This window comes from Strongylocentrotus purpuratus, unplaced genomic scaffold (genome assembly GCF_000002235.5).
Source record: "Strongylocentrotus purpuratus isolate Spur 01 unplaced genomic scaffold, Spur_5.0 spur5_scaffold_3, whole genome shotgun sequence".
In the NCBI taxonomy this organism is placed as follows: Eukaryota; Metazoa; Echinodermata; class Echinoidea; order Camarodonta; family Strongylocentrotidae; genus Strongylocentrotus; species Strongylocentrotus purpuratus.
This window is the reverse complement of record NW_022145609.1, coordinates 4350092-4366874: the sequence shown is the minus strand read 5'-3', so window position 1 is coordinate 4366874 and position 16783 is coordinate 4350092. Positions and strand designations below refer to the sequence as shown.

Here is a 16783-nt window from a genome sequence, read left to right as displayed (position 1 = left end):
ATAATAATGATAACAAATATAATATTAATAATAATAATAATTATGATGATGATAATAATAATCCTCATCATTGTTGTAATTGTGTTTATTGTTATTAGCCGCATTCACACGGTGAAAGCCAATTCAGACGGTAAAAAAAAGAAAATCTTACAAGTATTTTGTGGTTATCTTGTGGTTTGGAAACCACAAGATAACCACAAGATTAAACAGGCGCGAATCTACGGGGGGGGGGGGGCTTGGGTGGCCAAAAAACAAACAAACAAAAAAGGGGAAAAAAAAGAAGAAAAAAAAAGAAAAAAAGAAAGAAAAAAGAACGCACGCTGGAGAGAAACCCTTTCAAGTGCAAATATTGTGAGAAGATATTCAACTCATCTGGTAACTTAACCAAACACATGATAACTCTGGATATAACTGTGTATTAAACTGTTACTTGATTTAAAAGACGTTATCATGCACTGCTTTTTATGGTCTCCATTGTGTTAATAGATGCCAGGAAAACATCACTTACGGGGTTCAAATAAACACCCCAAAAAAAATCGGCTCGCCGCTTCGCGGCTCGTGGACGATGCTCCGCATCGTCATTATTTTGGTCAACCCCCCTCCTTAGCAAAAAGCTAGATCCGCCCCTGAGTCATCCCCCCCAGGTGTACGAACCTGTCTACGCCACTGAAACATAGTGATTAATAAAAGTGGGAAATGTGCTAATAATACAGAAGTGTCTTCAGGTCAAGTCGTGCCGTGGTCAGTTTCCATCACTACACACCAGAAACCTTTCTCTTGTATTGATCGACTGCTAAAGGTTTGTGGAAGGTTGAGTAACGCCAGGTTCAGGTTCATCTTCCGCATAACCTTCATTAACAGCGCCCTCTATAGCCGCCGCTGCATCATCGGCTTCCTTATCGGCGTCGCCTTCGGTTGTCACGGGAGCGGTGTGAGCGGTGTCTGGTGCGTCAGCAGAGTCGTATGCGGGCTCGTGGTCGATCGCCGAATAGCCATTTTCAATCACGACTTCGGTGGTGCTAGTCTGACTGGGTGCAGGCGAAGAACGTCTTGCTACGACATCCTCTGGGTCAACCTAGACAGTAAATAAATGTGACGAATAATACGAAAAAGTGACAGGAAAATCACCTCTATGCTTCCGGTTGTCGTATTTCCTAATCTTTTTTTAATTATATGAAATGTATTAGTGGTAAGGTAAGGTCTTTTCTCGTTTTTGTTTCCTGTTTTTTTTTCGGCTCCTCCTTCTCTATCATTTTCTTGTTGTACTCTTATTTTTATTCTTCTGTCTTTCTTTGATGTTTCCTGTATATCTCCTACTTTGATATTCCCCTTCGAAGTCCTTTCAATGCATTCTCTCTGCTTTGATGTTCTTCGTACACTTTCGCGACCAGGGGGTGTTTTACAAAGATCCTATTAAAGTCGAACTTAACTCTAGGTTGGACTTTAAACAATTATGGAGAGCCATTTGTAGCATCAAAATAAAATATATTCAACTGTGAAAATTCAAATATTTTAGACTTTTTATAAATCCCACATCAAGACCATGAAAGCTTCTTGATAAAAGAAATCATGAATGATTTGAATCAAAATTTTATGCCTTTTAAAACAACTTTTACAATTTTTTTGTATAGATGCTAACGGCTTTCCATAATTGTTAAGTCCAACTTAGAGAAAATTCTAACTCATGATCTTTGTGAAACATCCCCCAGGTGAGCATTCGAAAGAGGTAGTGGTCTTGATCCATAACTGCTCTTGGCTTCATACTCAGACGAAGCGTCTGAATCCTAAGGATAGTTTCTTGCATTTGGTCTGAGCCACAACTGTGGCCTTTTTTACGACCACACTGCATTTGATGTCCACCACGATCACAACAGATTATGAAAAGGCGTTTAATCACAGAAGATCTTGCCCCTCTGTTGACATACATGGGAAAATCCACATGGAAAAAAACTTCTTCATACCCGAAATACCTTGTCCCTCTATGGTCTTTCATGGAACATGATTGTGGAACGTCAGATACACGTATTAGGAGCTCCTAAAGGAAATATATTCATTCAGATGGTCATATCTCAGCCAATACTTAACATATTCAATTGGTTTTCGACATTTGGACATTATTTTTGATGCTCCTTCGAAAAATGAAGACAAAATTGAGAAATTCTAAAAATAGATTTTTATGACGTCACAGCTTCGGTACTCTATTGCCCCTCTCTTGTCTCGCTTGGACAGCCACAGCGATAAACATATACCCATTATATTGAAACCCTATAGTTTTAATTCGACAGTCGATTGGGAGAGAATTCTTATAATTCCATGTAGGCCTTGGACGGACATTCTTGTGGAAAGGCGTAATTACCTTGTCATTCATTAGTTGGCCAGTCATACGGAAAGGCCATTTGCTATACCTGGTAAGGTCTCGGCATTAAGGCCTTTATTGTATTACCTGGACAGCCACGTGGCGAGGTGTTTGGACCCCTATAGACTTCTGAGATGGTCCTCCGTTCTTCTTGGTCTCATGTACCAGATCCTGGTAGTCGTGCTCTACTGCCATCTTCTTCAAGGGGATCTCGTCTGCAACCGAGACTCCATTGGTGTTTGCGTAGTACTCCTTCTCAAGATTTGCCTCGAACTCTGCAGCCTTTTGCCTGTAAGGATGAAACATAAAACGAAACATGAAGGGGAATAAGGTACCCAATAGGACATTAGGGACTTTTAGATTCTGCATGACAAGAACGTGGACTGCCCTTTTAAGGCAATGTGACTTCACTGCCAGTGCCTTAAAAGGACGTCACATTGCCTTAAAAGTGCAGTTCACGTTCTCGTCGTGCAGAATCTAAAAGTTCCTATTATTGTGTCGCGGGTTATTAATTCCTTGTTCTGTGATTTCACTGTGAAGTTCATCTTATGGATTCACAAAACAGGATTTTTTATGATCAGGAGCATGAAAGCATTTCATCAAATAATCCATATACATGTACAACAAAGTCCATGATGAATGCAGAAGCAGGCAGAAACGCCCTATGACAATATTGCTGTCATTTATGGTATGATACTACAGGCAAGACAGATAGGGAAATAATGTAATGGCTATTTAAGTTCAAAATAGTGTTCTTATCCATTGATAGAGTGTAAATCTTCGTGAAGAGCTATTTCCCCCCGTAAAGGGCAGAAACTAATTTCTTGCGGACAGCCGACAGTTTCAAGACTTTCTTGTAGTGAGAGCAGTGAGAGTAAAAGCAAAGAACAAAAAGAAACAAGTTCATATCTATATATTCTTTGTTTAGAGAGTGGCAATTACACTCAACCAGAACTGCGTATTAGAAATTGCGCTTAATACTGTGATACTTGTGCTCAATTGCACCTTATATGGGACCTTATGCTTGCAAACTTACTTTCGCCAATCACTGGTCAGCACCATGGTGCAGTAGATGAAGATGAGCAGGCCCACATAGCCGATGATAGCTATAGCCCAAGCAGGAATAGCCAGTGGATAGGTTGACTCAGGCTCTATGGGAGTGACGACCCAATCCTCACCCATGGCGTTGTTGATATCCTCGTTGTTGATCTTGATCATGAGGTATAGCTCCTGTTTGCGGAGAGCTACCGGCATGTACTCCGATCGAGATGGGTTCAGGATGAAGAAGTTGAATCCCTTATCATTAGTAACGGTGTTACGAATACGCTGGACAATGATCACGTGCTCAGGCCTAATGGGGGAAACCGACAATAACAAAACATGGATCGATATGATATTAGTGAAGAGAGAGAAAAAGCAAAGATGAAGAGAAAGATGAGAGAAAGAGAAAGAAAAGGGGAGAGAGAGAGAGAGAGAGATGAAAGATAACAGGAGAGAGAGAGAGAGAGAGGGTGGGGAGGGAGGGAGGGAGAGAGAGAGAAAGATATTGAGAGAGAGAGAGAGAGAGAGAGAACGAAAGAGAGAAGGGACACACACAACCAGTTTAAATTCCACTAGGAATCTTTTGGAGGAACAACAACCAAGTAACCACACTCATCCATGCAACAGCGAAACACAATGGAGTGTCGAAAGAAGAGGCTAGTTCTTAGACAATACTTTCAATCATTTTAAGATAAACATGAATAGAATGAATGAATGGATGGTTTGCGCAATAAAACGTGTCTCCTGTACTCCTTAGAAATAAGTTTGGCACACATCGAAAAATTGACTTTTTCCGCCCCGTTACTTTGCAAATTTCATTTTTAGAACTCATCTTTTGATCCCATCTTCCCAATTAAAAATATCATAATCAATGCAATCGAGAAAATTGATCAAAATTGACGGAATATATCAGTGAATGGCCGTCCTCGAAATTTTGGATTCTTCATTTCAATAGTTTATGTTAGTCTGCTTTTCAATCTAGTATATAACTGAAGTGCATTCATAAGTTTTTATTTGGATTTTCTATTGCTTAGTTTTTACTTTAAAATTTACGAATTGGCCTCTTTTTGCCGGATCCCGCCTTGGTCCGATTGCACTAAAACGACTGTTATCCGTTTGTTCTTTGTATAGGATCACCTTAACCCTAATAAGGCCAGGCTATTTGAGGTCTTAGTATGGCCGGGGGGGGGGGGGGGGGGCATTATGGCCCCCCTTAAGATCTCGGCCGCGAAAATAAATATAGAAAATTTAGTATAGAATTTAGAATGTATAGAATATATAGAATAATATAATAATTTCAATTTTTTGAAAAATTCACTCATTTGCATATTTAAGGTAATTTATGCAAATAAAGTCAGAAAACTCACATTTTTACCCATAAATCATATATTATTCATAATTAGGCATTCTTCTTCACTACATGTATTCATTAGACCATTCTGAATAATAATACAAAAAAAAAATTGGAATAGCCAGCTTATTCCATATGTTATCCCTTGTTTTTTTTAATAATTTCTTATGTATTTCATTGTTTTTTTAACTTATGTATTTCATTGTTTTATTTCTTTTCTTACTACAATTCAACTATTTTGACACCCAAAACAACCACCTAAACTTTAAACAAGACCCAATAACCCATGTTTGATCTGTTTTTAGGAAAAATGACTTTTCCATATGTTTTGTACACAAATCACGAAAATGAGCGATTTTCGGGCTGACATGCAAATACAAAAGGTCACGTGACCTTGTAACCGTAGGTCCAATTTTCAAAAAAATTCTTTTAAAAATTGCGCAAGACTCAAAAGAAAAAAGTCAGCGAGTGGCGGGGCGCCATCCATATGCGTTCTCGAGCAATCAGAAAAATCGGGGAGGGGGGGGGGGGGTGGCCATAATGCCCCCCGGCCTTATTAGGGTTAAAAGACCAGGGGGGGGGGGGGGGTGTTTCATAAAGCTGTTCGTAAAGTTACGCATGGCTTTATAGATGACTTGTATATATATGAAGTGCCAGATAGAATGCCCAAAATTTTCCTGATATTTCCAATAACCTCAATTAAATTATGGCAAAAAATATACTTTGCACTAAGAATCTTTGTTATAATAAGAATATCAAATTACATCTGCACAGTTCAACTTTATTTGATGCAGTTAATAATGATTGAGCATCCCATTTGGCTTTTATATACAAGTCGTTCGTAAAGTCATACGTAACTTTACGAACAGCTTTATGAAAAACCCCCAGGTACATTTCGCCCCCTCCCCGGAGATGCTGCCCATTTATTTATTAGTTACTGGATACGTCACGTTAATGTTATTATAATAATGTATAGAGTTGACGCAATATACTTACAAAACTTCTAGATAAACATAATTGTTGGTCATGTTGGCGATCACCTCTTGGAAGTGTTCTGTTTCCACGTCAGTTAAAACCTGAAAAACATGATTTTTTGGGGAGTTGATTTATATGTTTCTTGCATCTGCAATAAATGTATTGTATTGTATTGTATTTATTAAACTTCATTGATGTACAAAAGTTGTACATGTTTGGAAACATATCATATAAATCAATTTACAATGTAATGTATTTAGTTATAACCACTTTTTTCGGTGATAACGTATTATTTGAGGTCTTTCTTGTGCAGTGACGGTGGAACTTACGGCCCGAATTCAAATGGGAGGTTTGTCGACAACCTAGGTTTATGTGCGTCATATGACGCGTTTCGACGCGTTTTTACAAACCAGGTTTGCTTGTAAAAAAACGCGTCGAAACGCGTCATATGACGCACATAAACCTAGGTTTGTCGACAAACCTTCTTTGTGAATAGGGCCTAATGTCTAAAGGCTGCTTTAGACACGAGAGGGTAAACCGTCGCAAAAAAAGAAAGTTCCTGCGCTTAATCACGGAGCTCTGTGGTGTAAGACAAACATTATTGAGCGTATTACTCCTGACGTCAACATTAATATTAAGAAGAAAAAAGCGCCGCTATTTTGACGCTTTTAGGCTTTATGGTAAACAAAAATGAACTAATGAGCGTTTGTTTCAAATTTTGGCATTTGCCTCATAGTTTTGCAGAAATGAATTTTGAAAGTGAATTACTTCAATATTCGCTCTGCAAAAAATGTATCCCTGGTTTAAAACAAGGAAATGATGGTGTCGCTGAATTGGAAATTTAATCAATGAGTTAGAAACTGAACTTTTACATCGGAACATCTACTGGTTTCTTAATCTCACACATAGGCTTACATGGATAACTCCATGGATATTCCGATTGAATACATTCGAGTCCATGCAGACCTAGGTCAATCTCTTGCCCGAGTAAAATTTACAATCATTAGATATTTTGTTATTAAAATGTAATTCATAATGTATGAAGTGGCAGAGGGAGAAAAAAGAAAGGGAGAGAGAGAGAGAGAGAGAGAGAGAGAGGGGGGAGAGGGAGAGAGAGAGAGAGGGGGGAGAGAGAGAGAGAGATGCAGGCTCATACGTCCATAGGCTTTTAAATGTTCTGAAATTCATGTTCTACTTTGATTCATCTAGGCGGCCTTCGATGGTTAAAGTATCAACAAATAAAGAGAGTACTTACGTCCTTTTGGCCCTCAAATATCACAGCTATGGCACCTATATTGATGAATTCTTCGCACTGGAGACAGAGCAAGAAAGGTTTAAAAAAAAGTGGAAAAGGTTTTTTTTTAAGGGGGAACAAAGGTAAAGAAAAAGTATCGATGAAGAAACGTGATCCCAATCGCATAATGGTGTTTATCAGGCAAATGATGTTTCTTGCGAACGTATGCAACTGTTTCGGTTGATTTATTATAAAAGATCAAATTAAGACAGATTTTCTTCAGGACTATTCCTTAACAGTAGCCACAATTGCTATACAAAATTATCTGCGCCGGCGCGGGCGGGTTCTCATATAATACCCTTCTCTCTAATTATTCATAAAATAAAAGAGCTTAGTACCACTCAGACACGAACCGATTGAATGCATCAGCAGAAACGCACCTTACTATCTACTGCATCATTGTTCACCTATCTCATCCCCTCTATCAGCAAGTTATTCCTGTATCCCTCAATCTACCATCCGATCATTTTCTTCTATTTCATTGCTATTACCTAATTACTGTAATGAATTTATATGAATTATTAATGATCGTTGTAATGTGCTATTAGTGCACTTATTACGTGTTTTTTAATTGTAAATTCTACCGCGAATTAGCCCTTGTGTAGCGAAAGTGTTTTAGTAAAATAAATATCTTTTGAATTCAAATTCAATTTAAATCTATTTCTCAGGAAAACTGTAAATATCTCAGATGCTTTTTGCAACCTATGTCATGAGGCATGCCCGTTATTAAACATGACAGCCTTAAAATAGCAAGGAAACCAGTCAGAGCACACGAGCAACTCAATTGAGTTTAACGACTTTCTTGCCCCGATACACTATATTAAGTATAACATGCTCCGTCTCCGAGAGTCTGGGGTTCTCAAATTATAGTTTGCTGCTGACATGCGATACCATACTATTTAAAAAAGTGCACATAGAGGGCGCAGATAATGAAAAACTGAGTGACAAATTTGAAAGAGCATAGAATTCAAATGACAAATTCGTCTTTGTTTGACCAAAATCGGTTCAGAAACGGCGGAAAGATCCATAAATATAACCATGCATTTTTTATATTAGTGGGGCCCTACAAATATTCGATAATTTTAAACCAGCCGTTGAAAAAATGAAATAGCGCCTTATACGTTTTATTACAGCCAATGCCAAGGTTGGATTTTTTGGGTCTTTTTCGTGTTGGTTTAAAATAATACGCACAACCAGCCGGCCTGTGTGCGTCTTCTTTTTTCGTACCACAGCCAGCCAAGATTTGAGCTCGCGAATGAAACCTGCGCATGCGTACATGGAATCCGGTAGCGTTGTTAATAGGGTGATAGTAAGTATACAAATCAACCTTTCATCAACCCATCGTTAGCTCAATCGGTAAAGACAGCGTAATACTAACAGAACCTTGGAATTGACTGGAGTGTTCGAATATCAGTTTATTCAGTTTTGTTGCCTTTATAAATTGTGAGGCAAAGCAATACATAATCAAAGTCTAATTGTTTGTGACCTCTTTGCTAGCTTTCGTTGCTTGTTATTATGTATGCAAATGAGTACATACTGGAATCTGGGCTCGCTGTGGCACGAACAAATAAGACGCGGCCCGGGTATTGTTATTATTAATTAATTTATTAATTAACGGTCACCGTATTTTTTTGAGAATGGAGCTGAATTAGTATGATCGGATTTAATCTAAATTTCACACATTTTGGGGTCTAAAATTACCTTCATAGTAATTTCAGGTCCTAAAAAGGCACTAGAAATGTCATAAATAAGCATAAAAACATTAATAACATGTACTTTCAAGGCACTTGCGATCTTAATCAAGAACTCAACTAAAACAATGTACTGTTATCATCATTATTATTATTATTATTATTATAATAATGAAATACATGTATACTCTTGAAATCATAACAAATATTATTGAATCATGAAAATACCATGAAATCGTGAACATTCTGTAGACTCGTAAAATGACTGAAAGAATTGATGTTTTTGTTAAAATACTATGTAATCATTAAGATAATATGGTATAGTGAAAATAGATATTGTTATTCAGACATTATAAGCACCGTAAAGTTACAGTAACATAGTAAAACAGCATCACAAACATTGTTCCTTTTCTATGGACATCATGAGGACACTATATCGACAATTTGAAGAAAGTATGGACAGAGTTTTGAAACTTAGAAGGAGGAGACAATGCAACTTACGTCTGTGTCCGAGATACCTGTAGAAGGGTCACATGTACCTTCGAGATCTGAAAGTGATAAAAGGAAATTGAAAAAAATAAAAATAGATAGTAGGCAAAACAAATGTACGTATTGTATACAGTGCGTCCCAGAAAAAACGAAACCGAGAAGTATTGATGTTTTATCATAACCTAATCACAACCATAATTAATGAATGATACATATTTGGAAAGCTTAGAGTCTCCTCTTTCAGTTTTTCACTGCGTGCCTGCCGTAGCAAAAGGCAGATTTGACAAAAGACTTAACTCCGTTTCGTTGACAATCAGCCATGCATGAAGACTCTCGTCTACGGCTGATTGTCAACGAAACGGAGTTTTATAAGTCTTTTGTTAATTTCGTTTATTGATACGGCAGGCAGCCAGTGAAAACGAATTCGTTTAATAAAATTATGGAAATGCAAGCACTACTTTAAACAAACGGAACTTTGTCATTCCTAGCTCATTTTTCCTGATTGAGGTGTCATATGAAAGGGCAGAAACCCACCTTTCTAGAAATGTGAATTTTTCTTCGAAATTAAGATACCGCCCGCCAAATGTCTTTTTGGTTTCCTTCCTTCAAATCACTTTTTATCACTCATGTGTGAAATATGCATTATCTGAGTAGCGTCACATGAAACAGGAGACTCTAAGCTTTCCAAATATGTATCATTTATTAATTATAGTTGTGATTAAGTAATGATAGAACATCGATACTTTTCGGTTTCGTTTTTTCTGGGACGCACTGTATATCTGGATTATTAAAATATTATACAGACTGTTTGTTAATTGTTAATCGCAACTTATTTGCAATTGATATCAATCGCAACTATAATACATATTAAAAGAAAAGAGACGGAAAACCAGCCATTGATAGAATGACTAGTGATTGATTTGGATTAATCGTAACTCTTTACAGGACGGAGCCCTGGACCAGGCGCGGATCCGGAGGGTAGGCCGAGCTGGCCTTGCCACCCCCCTCCTGACAAAAAAGAAGAGAAATTGTGACCAGAAATTTTCTTTTTTGCTCAAGGGGAAGGGGGGAGGGGGTGTTAAGTAAAAAATAAAGAAGTGCTCACTATCGGCCAGCGCAATTTTCAAATGTTTGGGGTCAAAATATAGAAGAACAAAGCTTAGTGTTCACTACCCCCCTCCCCTCCCCCCTCCCCCCCCCCCCCCCCTGAGTGAAATATCGACCGGCACGATTTTTTTAATTTCAGCACACTAAATTTCAGATTGATTACAAATTTGGGCCTCCCCCTAGGAAATCTTAGATCCGTGCCTGCCCTGAACAAATCTCCCGACGCCCCTAATGTTGGCAGGGAGGTATTGGTAAGCAAACATTAGCCACATGTATGTACTTTAGGGTGAGAGTTATTAGGGTTAGGGTTCCGGTCGGGGTTTAGTTTAAGGTTAGATATATAGTATTAGGCCTAGGGTTGACGTTAAGAAAGCAGCTAGTGTGGGAATTGACGTAGAGCAATGTTATTGTTGGAGGAGCTTGTGTACACAGAGAGTTAAAGTTAAAGTTAAAGTTACAACAGAGAGTTAAAGTCCTATGGGTCACTAGTCTTGTCGTAGGGGTTGCGGTTTGAGGGATATTGCCCACATAGTCCAGGGACAGTTGGCTGGATAGGCTAAATTAGATAAAACACAAAAGGGGGAAAAGTCCATAAAGCTCGTAAACTGATCAATGACCGTAATATGCATTACTGAATTGAATTATTTGTCATTATAAAAGGGCATTCAATGCTTGGTGCGCCATTTCTAAAGGGAACCATGACCTCATGCTTAATGAAACAAAAGACGCATCGGTCTTTTCACCAAGTACATGTTTCTTACAAAAGTGCCTTTGGGGACCCTTAATGGTATAAACCAGTTTTGGAAACGCCCCCTCTCAACAAATGAAATTGAAGCTCTTGTTACCAATCATGTGAAAGAATATGTTTTGACTAATACGTGATGATACAAATTTTGCCGGGAAACCGCCAACTAATTGATTTATTTGGTAAGTTATTATATCTATCCGGACTGGATAGATAGTAGTCCAGTAGTCCCATATACATCTTTCTGTGTACAGTGCTTGTAACTTTACCAAGACTGGGCCAAATTTCTTATCATTTTGCTGATTCCAGATTCTTGCAGTATACACCAATACTTATATGCTAGATGATCAACCTTTTCTGATCGATTCAACAACGTTTCTTTCACAATGCAATCGCATGACTAGAACTGGTCTATACCTTTAATGGTGATGTCACGTTTCTCGGAAGATTAATGTAGGGAGGGATTGAGGAGGACGAGGGGAAGGGCAGATCAATAGGCATATTAATCTCTTGCTGTGAATGTCCTTTTCACTTTTTTATAATTTGGGTGGCATATCATCAAAGGAGGCTGGGGTATTTTATTGGTCAAGTCGAAATAGAATATGTGATTGCAAACTACGTGGGACTAGCCTTTAAGGATGATAAAGAAACAGAAGGAGCAGAATAAGGCGAATATATAATGTACCTGACGAGAGGGCGAGAAAGAGAGAGAGAGAAAGAATTTCAAAATTCGAAGACAGAATAAGTTTTAAGGGGAAAAACAGGGGACAGACAAAGGCTAGAAAGAAAGAGGGAGAGAGAGAGAGAGAGAGAGAGAGAGAGAGAAAGAAAGAGAGTAGAAAACATACGAGCAATGCAACCCCAGCCCAGCAATCATATTATAGTCAATATGAGGGATCATACTACGGGCAAAGTCTCTTTCTGCCGTATGCTCAGAATGATGAAGAAAATAAGAAAATAAAGAAAGAAATACCAGCCCTTGATTTTAGGGGCCATATTTGCACTCCTACTTTTCACAACAACACTAGGCATATTCAAATTTGATCAACGTGCGATTCCGGTTTTCCAAACATGTTTTTAGCATATCAGAACAATGAGACTAGCATACGGGGTAAGATTGGACACACTAATATGCCTAGGTTGAAGCATGGAGATATAAGAAGAATCTCCATGGTTGAAGCGCGAAAACAAGTACAATGCACAAAGGAACACCTCAAGAAGGGCTTTACATAAGGGTGAAAGGCGCGCTTCGACCCTGATACCCCAGACACACCAAAGAAACCGATACCTTGCAGACCGACCATAGAATGCACGAAATAATCATGGAGAAGCTTTGTCAGGTATCGGTCGACATATCAGGGACTTTGAATATTCTTTTGTCGTTGTTGTTGTATACTCTTTTACAGCATTCTATAAGCCCTTCGCGTATCATTGCAGAGTGGTAATTGGAAGCTGATATTTTTTTTCCGTTGAATTTTTCTTAACAATGCATGTTTTGTTATTTCGGTTAGGATTAATTTCAGGATAATGAGTAAGAAAATGCCTTTGGTTTTGCTCTGCATTATCATCACACAACAATGGCCATGTGGCCGTACTACATTTGCCATTCTAGCAACAACAACAACGGATGCCAACAATCAAATTAATTGATAAAACAAGCCGAAATGAAACCAATAGACCATGCGCGCATGATTGTGAGAGGTGTGTTTCTTTAAACTGGATACTCTGCCATACATTATACGTTATCATTAATATTAATATAAAAACAAACAGCAGCTAGACGAAAAGTTCATAAGGTACACTGCCTTGATTAACGGAGACATTGATTTGAGCATTCGATTTCAAGTATATTTTGCTACTAAATATCTTACTATTCAATTTCCTTTGTAGTTATTTCTGATTTGTCATAATCTTTTTGGTAGTTGTCACAAAGGAGTCTCCATACCAACTATGACACAGTGAAAATGTATTTATTACAGATGGGGGGAGGGGTGGGGGAGGAGCGACAAAAACAAAACCGTTATCTAAAAAATGACGGAGAATAGAATATTAATTATCATTGATGATTGAAAAGATAAGCCTTTTTTCCCAGTTTATTTTCCAGACCATTATAGGACCGAAGTCCATTGCTTAATGCAGCAGCCATGGATGGCGTGATCTTGGGCGATATAGATTCTTGTCTGCGTTTCTACTTCTCTTTCTCGTCTCGTTCTTCTCTTCATACTTATTCCTCCTTCTCACCTAGGTACACCAGGCATTTGATAAACATGTCACGTATGATGGATCAAATATTGACTCGTTGGGGGAGGATTTTCCTTTGCATAGCCCCTTCAAATCTTATCCTCTTCTCTTTTCTTCAAATCACACACTCCATTTTTTATGATTTTATGATCGGATCGAGGACGTGCTTTATGAAGTCTGTACTTTGACACAAGTAAATAGAGCCTGAGAGCTGTTTATTCAGGGTGTTTAGTAACAAAAGAAAATGGCCCTGTTTATACACCCTTAAACGTGAACGCTTGGTTCTCTACCTGGTATTGACCGGTACGACGGCCCGCGAGACTGACTACGACAGCCTATGAGACCGGTTGCCCATGAGACCAACCATGATTTCTTCTCATGGATCGTTAAGAACCTTTTCTGGTAGCTTCACGAGACCGGCTATATGCTATAGGTCGCCTGGGCTGTAGTTTCTTCAATGCAAATATAATACTCAGTCACACTGACGAGCCCGACACAAGACCGACCCCAGACCGAACAAGACAATACATTACCCACAATAGGAAAGAATCGATCGGTGTGGAGTCGGTCTTGCGGTGTTTTAGGAATAATCCAATTTTTTAACTACTGAATTGTATAGGTCCAATAAGCTTAACACAGGAACCACAGGTTCCCGTAAGCAAAGGGTTAAGAGTGCATAGTTGTTGAATATTTTCTATTAGATCTTTAATTCATTGCATCGTTCATCGCAAATTCTTGCTCAACTTTTACCTTTCCGATACGTATCCCTTTGTACAGATTGTGAACAAAGATATTCGAAAAGTGGCGAAAACGGGCTTTTCACTATCTCTTTTGAAAGTTTTATGGCCAAAATCTTTACCCCTGTACCAGTAGGAAACCAGTTATATTGTTAATCAAGAGGTGTACACACAAAAAAAAACACTCTTTACAAAGTTGCCAGTGGTTGACATAATCTTATGAAAAAGATAGAGATAGAGGTGTGAATATTAAACACCATTTATGATATCAATTTTAAACCCTGCATCAGGTTACGGGACCGGGAGGGGGCATATTTCTGTCTGATAACATGAATGTATAAATTCGAATCAATACTGATTGATTGATTGATTGATATTAAACGGGGTAAAAGAAGCCCATTCAGCAGCCAGGCTAGTTTACAAAGAGGCCGTGAAAAAAAAAACAATTAAAAATGAAATACAAAATACAAATGTTACACAGCATTGCGGTCGATTGACTTTTGTATATAGTATGATAATTAAGGTTAACTGAATACCAAAATAGCAGTAAAAAGTACTCTCAACAAAACAGTATTGATTGTGAAATTTAGTATTACTAACTTACCTTGTCCGTTGATGGACGAAATGGTCAAGATGACCATGACTGCAAATAATAAGGTCTTCATCGTCGTTTTCCTGGTCGAGATCGTTTACGAAATCAGCAAAACCCTTCGGTAGCAGTATTACGATGAGGTGATTGATCTATACGGTGCGCTCTCAACCAAGGTATTTTTCTATCTGAAGTTGACGATCATTAAACCAGGGTATGTGAGTTAAAACACCTCCCTGATTAAACAGACTTTGCTTCAGTAACCTAAGAACTCTGTCAATATTAGATAGTCTTCGTCCAAGATTCTTTCTCATTTAATATTCCCTAATTTTCTCCGAGCTTTATTAGAAGAAAAACAAACAACATAATTCATTTATTGAATTTAAAATAAACATCAACTTAGAGACAGGTAAGGCACAAAGTCATTATAACCAAATATCAATATCAATATCAATATAAACTAAAGAGATTAATGATCATGATAATAATATTCCAATAAGTTATTTTTAGAGTAGCAAAGTAGGCACTCGTCATTATTAGAATATGCATCGATAAGATTGCCTTGACCCCTCACCCCGCACATCCCCAATGAAAAAAGCAGCCTTTTCAGAGAGCTAAAATATATTATTTTATAGAAAATATCAACAATTTTGTGTAAAGATCAGAACTCGGGGACATAATAGGGCATTATGAGTGCAAAGATTTTCGAAAGTTAATCTTTTTCAGATTCAGAACACCCTAGTACTTGTACGATTTGTTCCACCGTTTGGTCATAAATTGATATATTTTATTAGTTTTCTTTGCAAAGAAGATTGTTATTGAGCATGAATTTCATTCGAGTTGTGACGTTTCTCAAAACGTTTCACAAGACGTTTCTCAAGAGGCACTATGTCGACTTTGGGATATTTATGTAGTCTTCGGTGAAGACTAGTGTTCAGACAACGTTAACGCCTCTTATCAAAGTCCTCCCCATAACAAAAGCAAAGCATAATGCTTTCTCAGTGGCGTATATATACCAGTGTACACACCCTCTGTTCATGATGATCAAAGGGCTGTTTACCAAATTTGATTAAATATAAACGAAATGAAAATGAATATGTTCATTATCAGTGGGTGCATCATGCTGCTGCATGAGAAATAGTTAGGGCATGTAGCGTATCGATTGGCTGTACAGGGGCACGTTGCCCCCCTCCCCCCCCCAAAAAAAAAAAGAAAAAAAGAAGACAAAAAAGAGAATTGTGAAGATATGACTAGATAGAGGGAGAGGAAGAGAGAAAGAGAGAGAGAGAGAGAGAGAAGAGAGAGACAAAGATAGTGAGGGAGAGGAGGTGGGAATCTTTCTTCAAATTTGTTGCTTCGCTAATAAATTCCATGTGCACCCACTAGAATGATGCTACCCCCCCCCCCCCCCCGTTCATCGTGATGGTGGTGCCTTTGCAATTATGTACCCAAGCCACTCCTTTCATTCCTCACATAAGATTGCAAATTGTGATCCTATTTTTTGCGATGTCGCGGTCACATTTCGCCTCTCCCCGTTATTTTCCTTTTTTTTCTTTTCTATTGAAGTTTCGTTTCGTTTTTCCATTTCTCTGTGATTATAGAACTGTAAGCACAACATTTTACTCGAACATCTCTTCTATCTTTTCTTGAATTAGTCATTATTCACTTTGTTTTCTTTATCTTTACGAGAGCCCTTCACACGATGGTTGCTATCATGATGTCGTTGGTGACTGATTAAAGGCAGACATAATAAAAGATTAACATGATATCGGACCTATTCTTTTCCGCGGTTGCCCAGTCAGTCGACAAATGTGTCTTCACTTTGAGACTACGCCGATTGTATACTTCACAAATTCTGTATTTAAGCATGGGCCTACTCCATGATTTTAGCAGCCCTTCCTTTTCAAGTCTTGATCATTTTTCCTGTTCACACGCGCCTTGAGCACTCCACAGAGTGGATTTGGCGCGATATAAGTTACATTATTATTATTATTATTATTATTACTTCATATTTGACGCAGCCAGAGACTGATAAAGCTAGGCTCTGATCAAGGTTTTATGAAGTGTGGTTAAGTGTCAAATCAGGGTCTGTGCCTGGAGACTAAGTCTCCTGTTCAAATTGAACTTCAAACCCACTGCACTTGAGTGTAAACAAACATTAAAGTTC

General features: G+C 38.2%; 1 protein-coding gene across 1 annotated transcript; it reads right to left on the bottom strand.

The window, feature by feature from the left end:
- Positions 1–675: 675 nt before the first annotated feature.
- Positions 676–14823, bottom strand: LOC115917970. Its single transcript, XM_030996920.1, has 7 exons — positions 14632–14823; positions 9210–9256; positions 6979–7035; positions 5745–5824; positions 3393–3707; positions 2444–2645; positions 676–1075 (listed from the first exon to the last, which is right to left on the bottom strand). The coding sequence occupies exons 1-7, from the start codon at positions 14690–14692 to the stop codon at positions 794–796; spliced, it is 1044 nt and encodes a 347-aa protein (XP_030852780.1). The 5' UTR covers positions 14693–14823; the 3' UTR covers positions 676–793.
- Positions 14824–16783: the final 1960 nt, after the last annotated feature.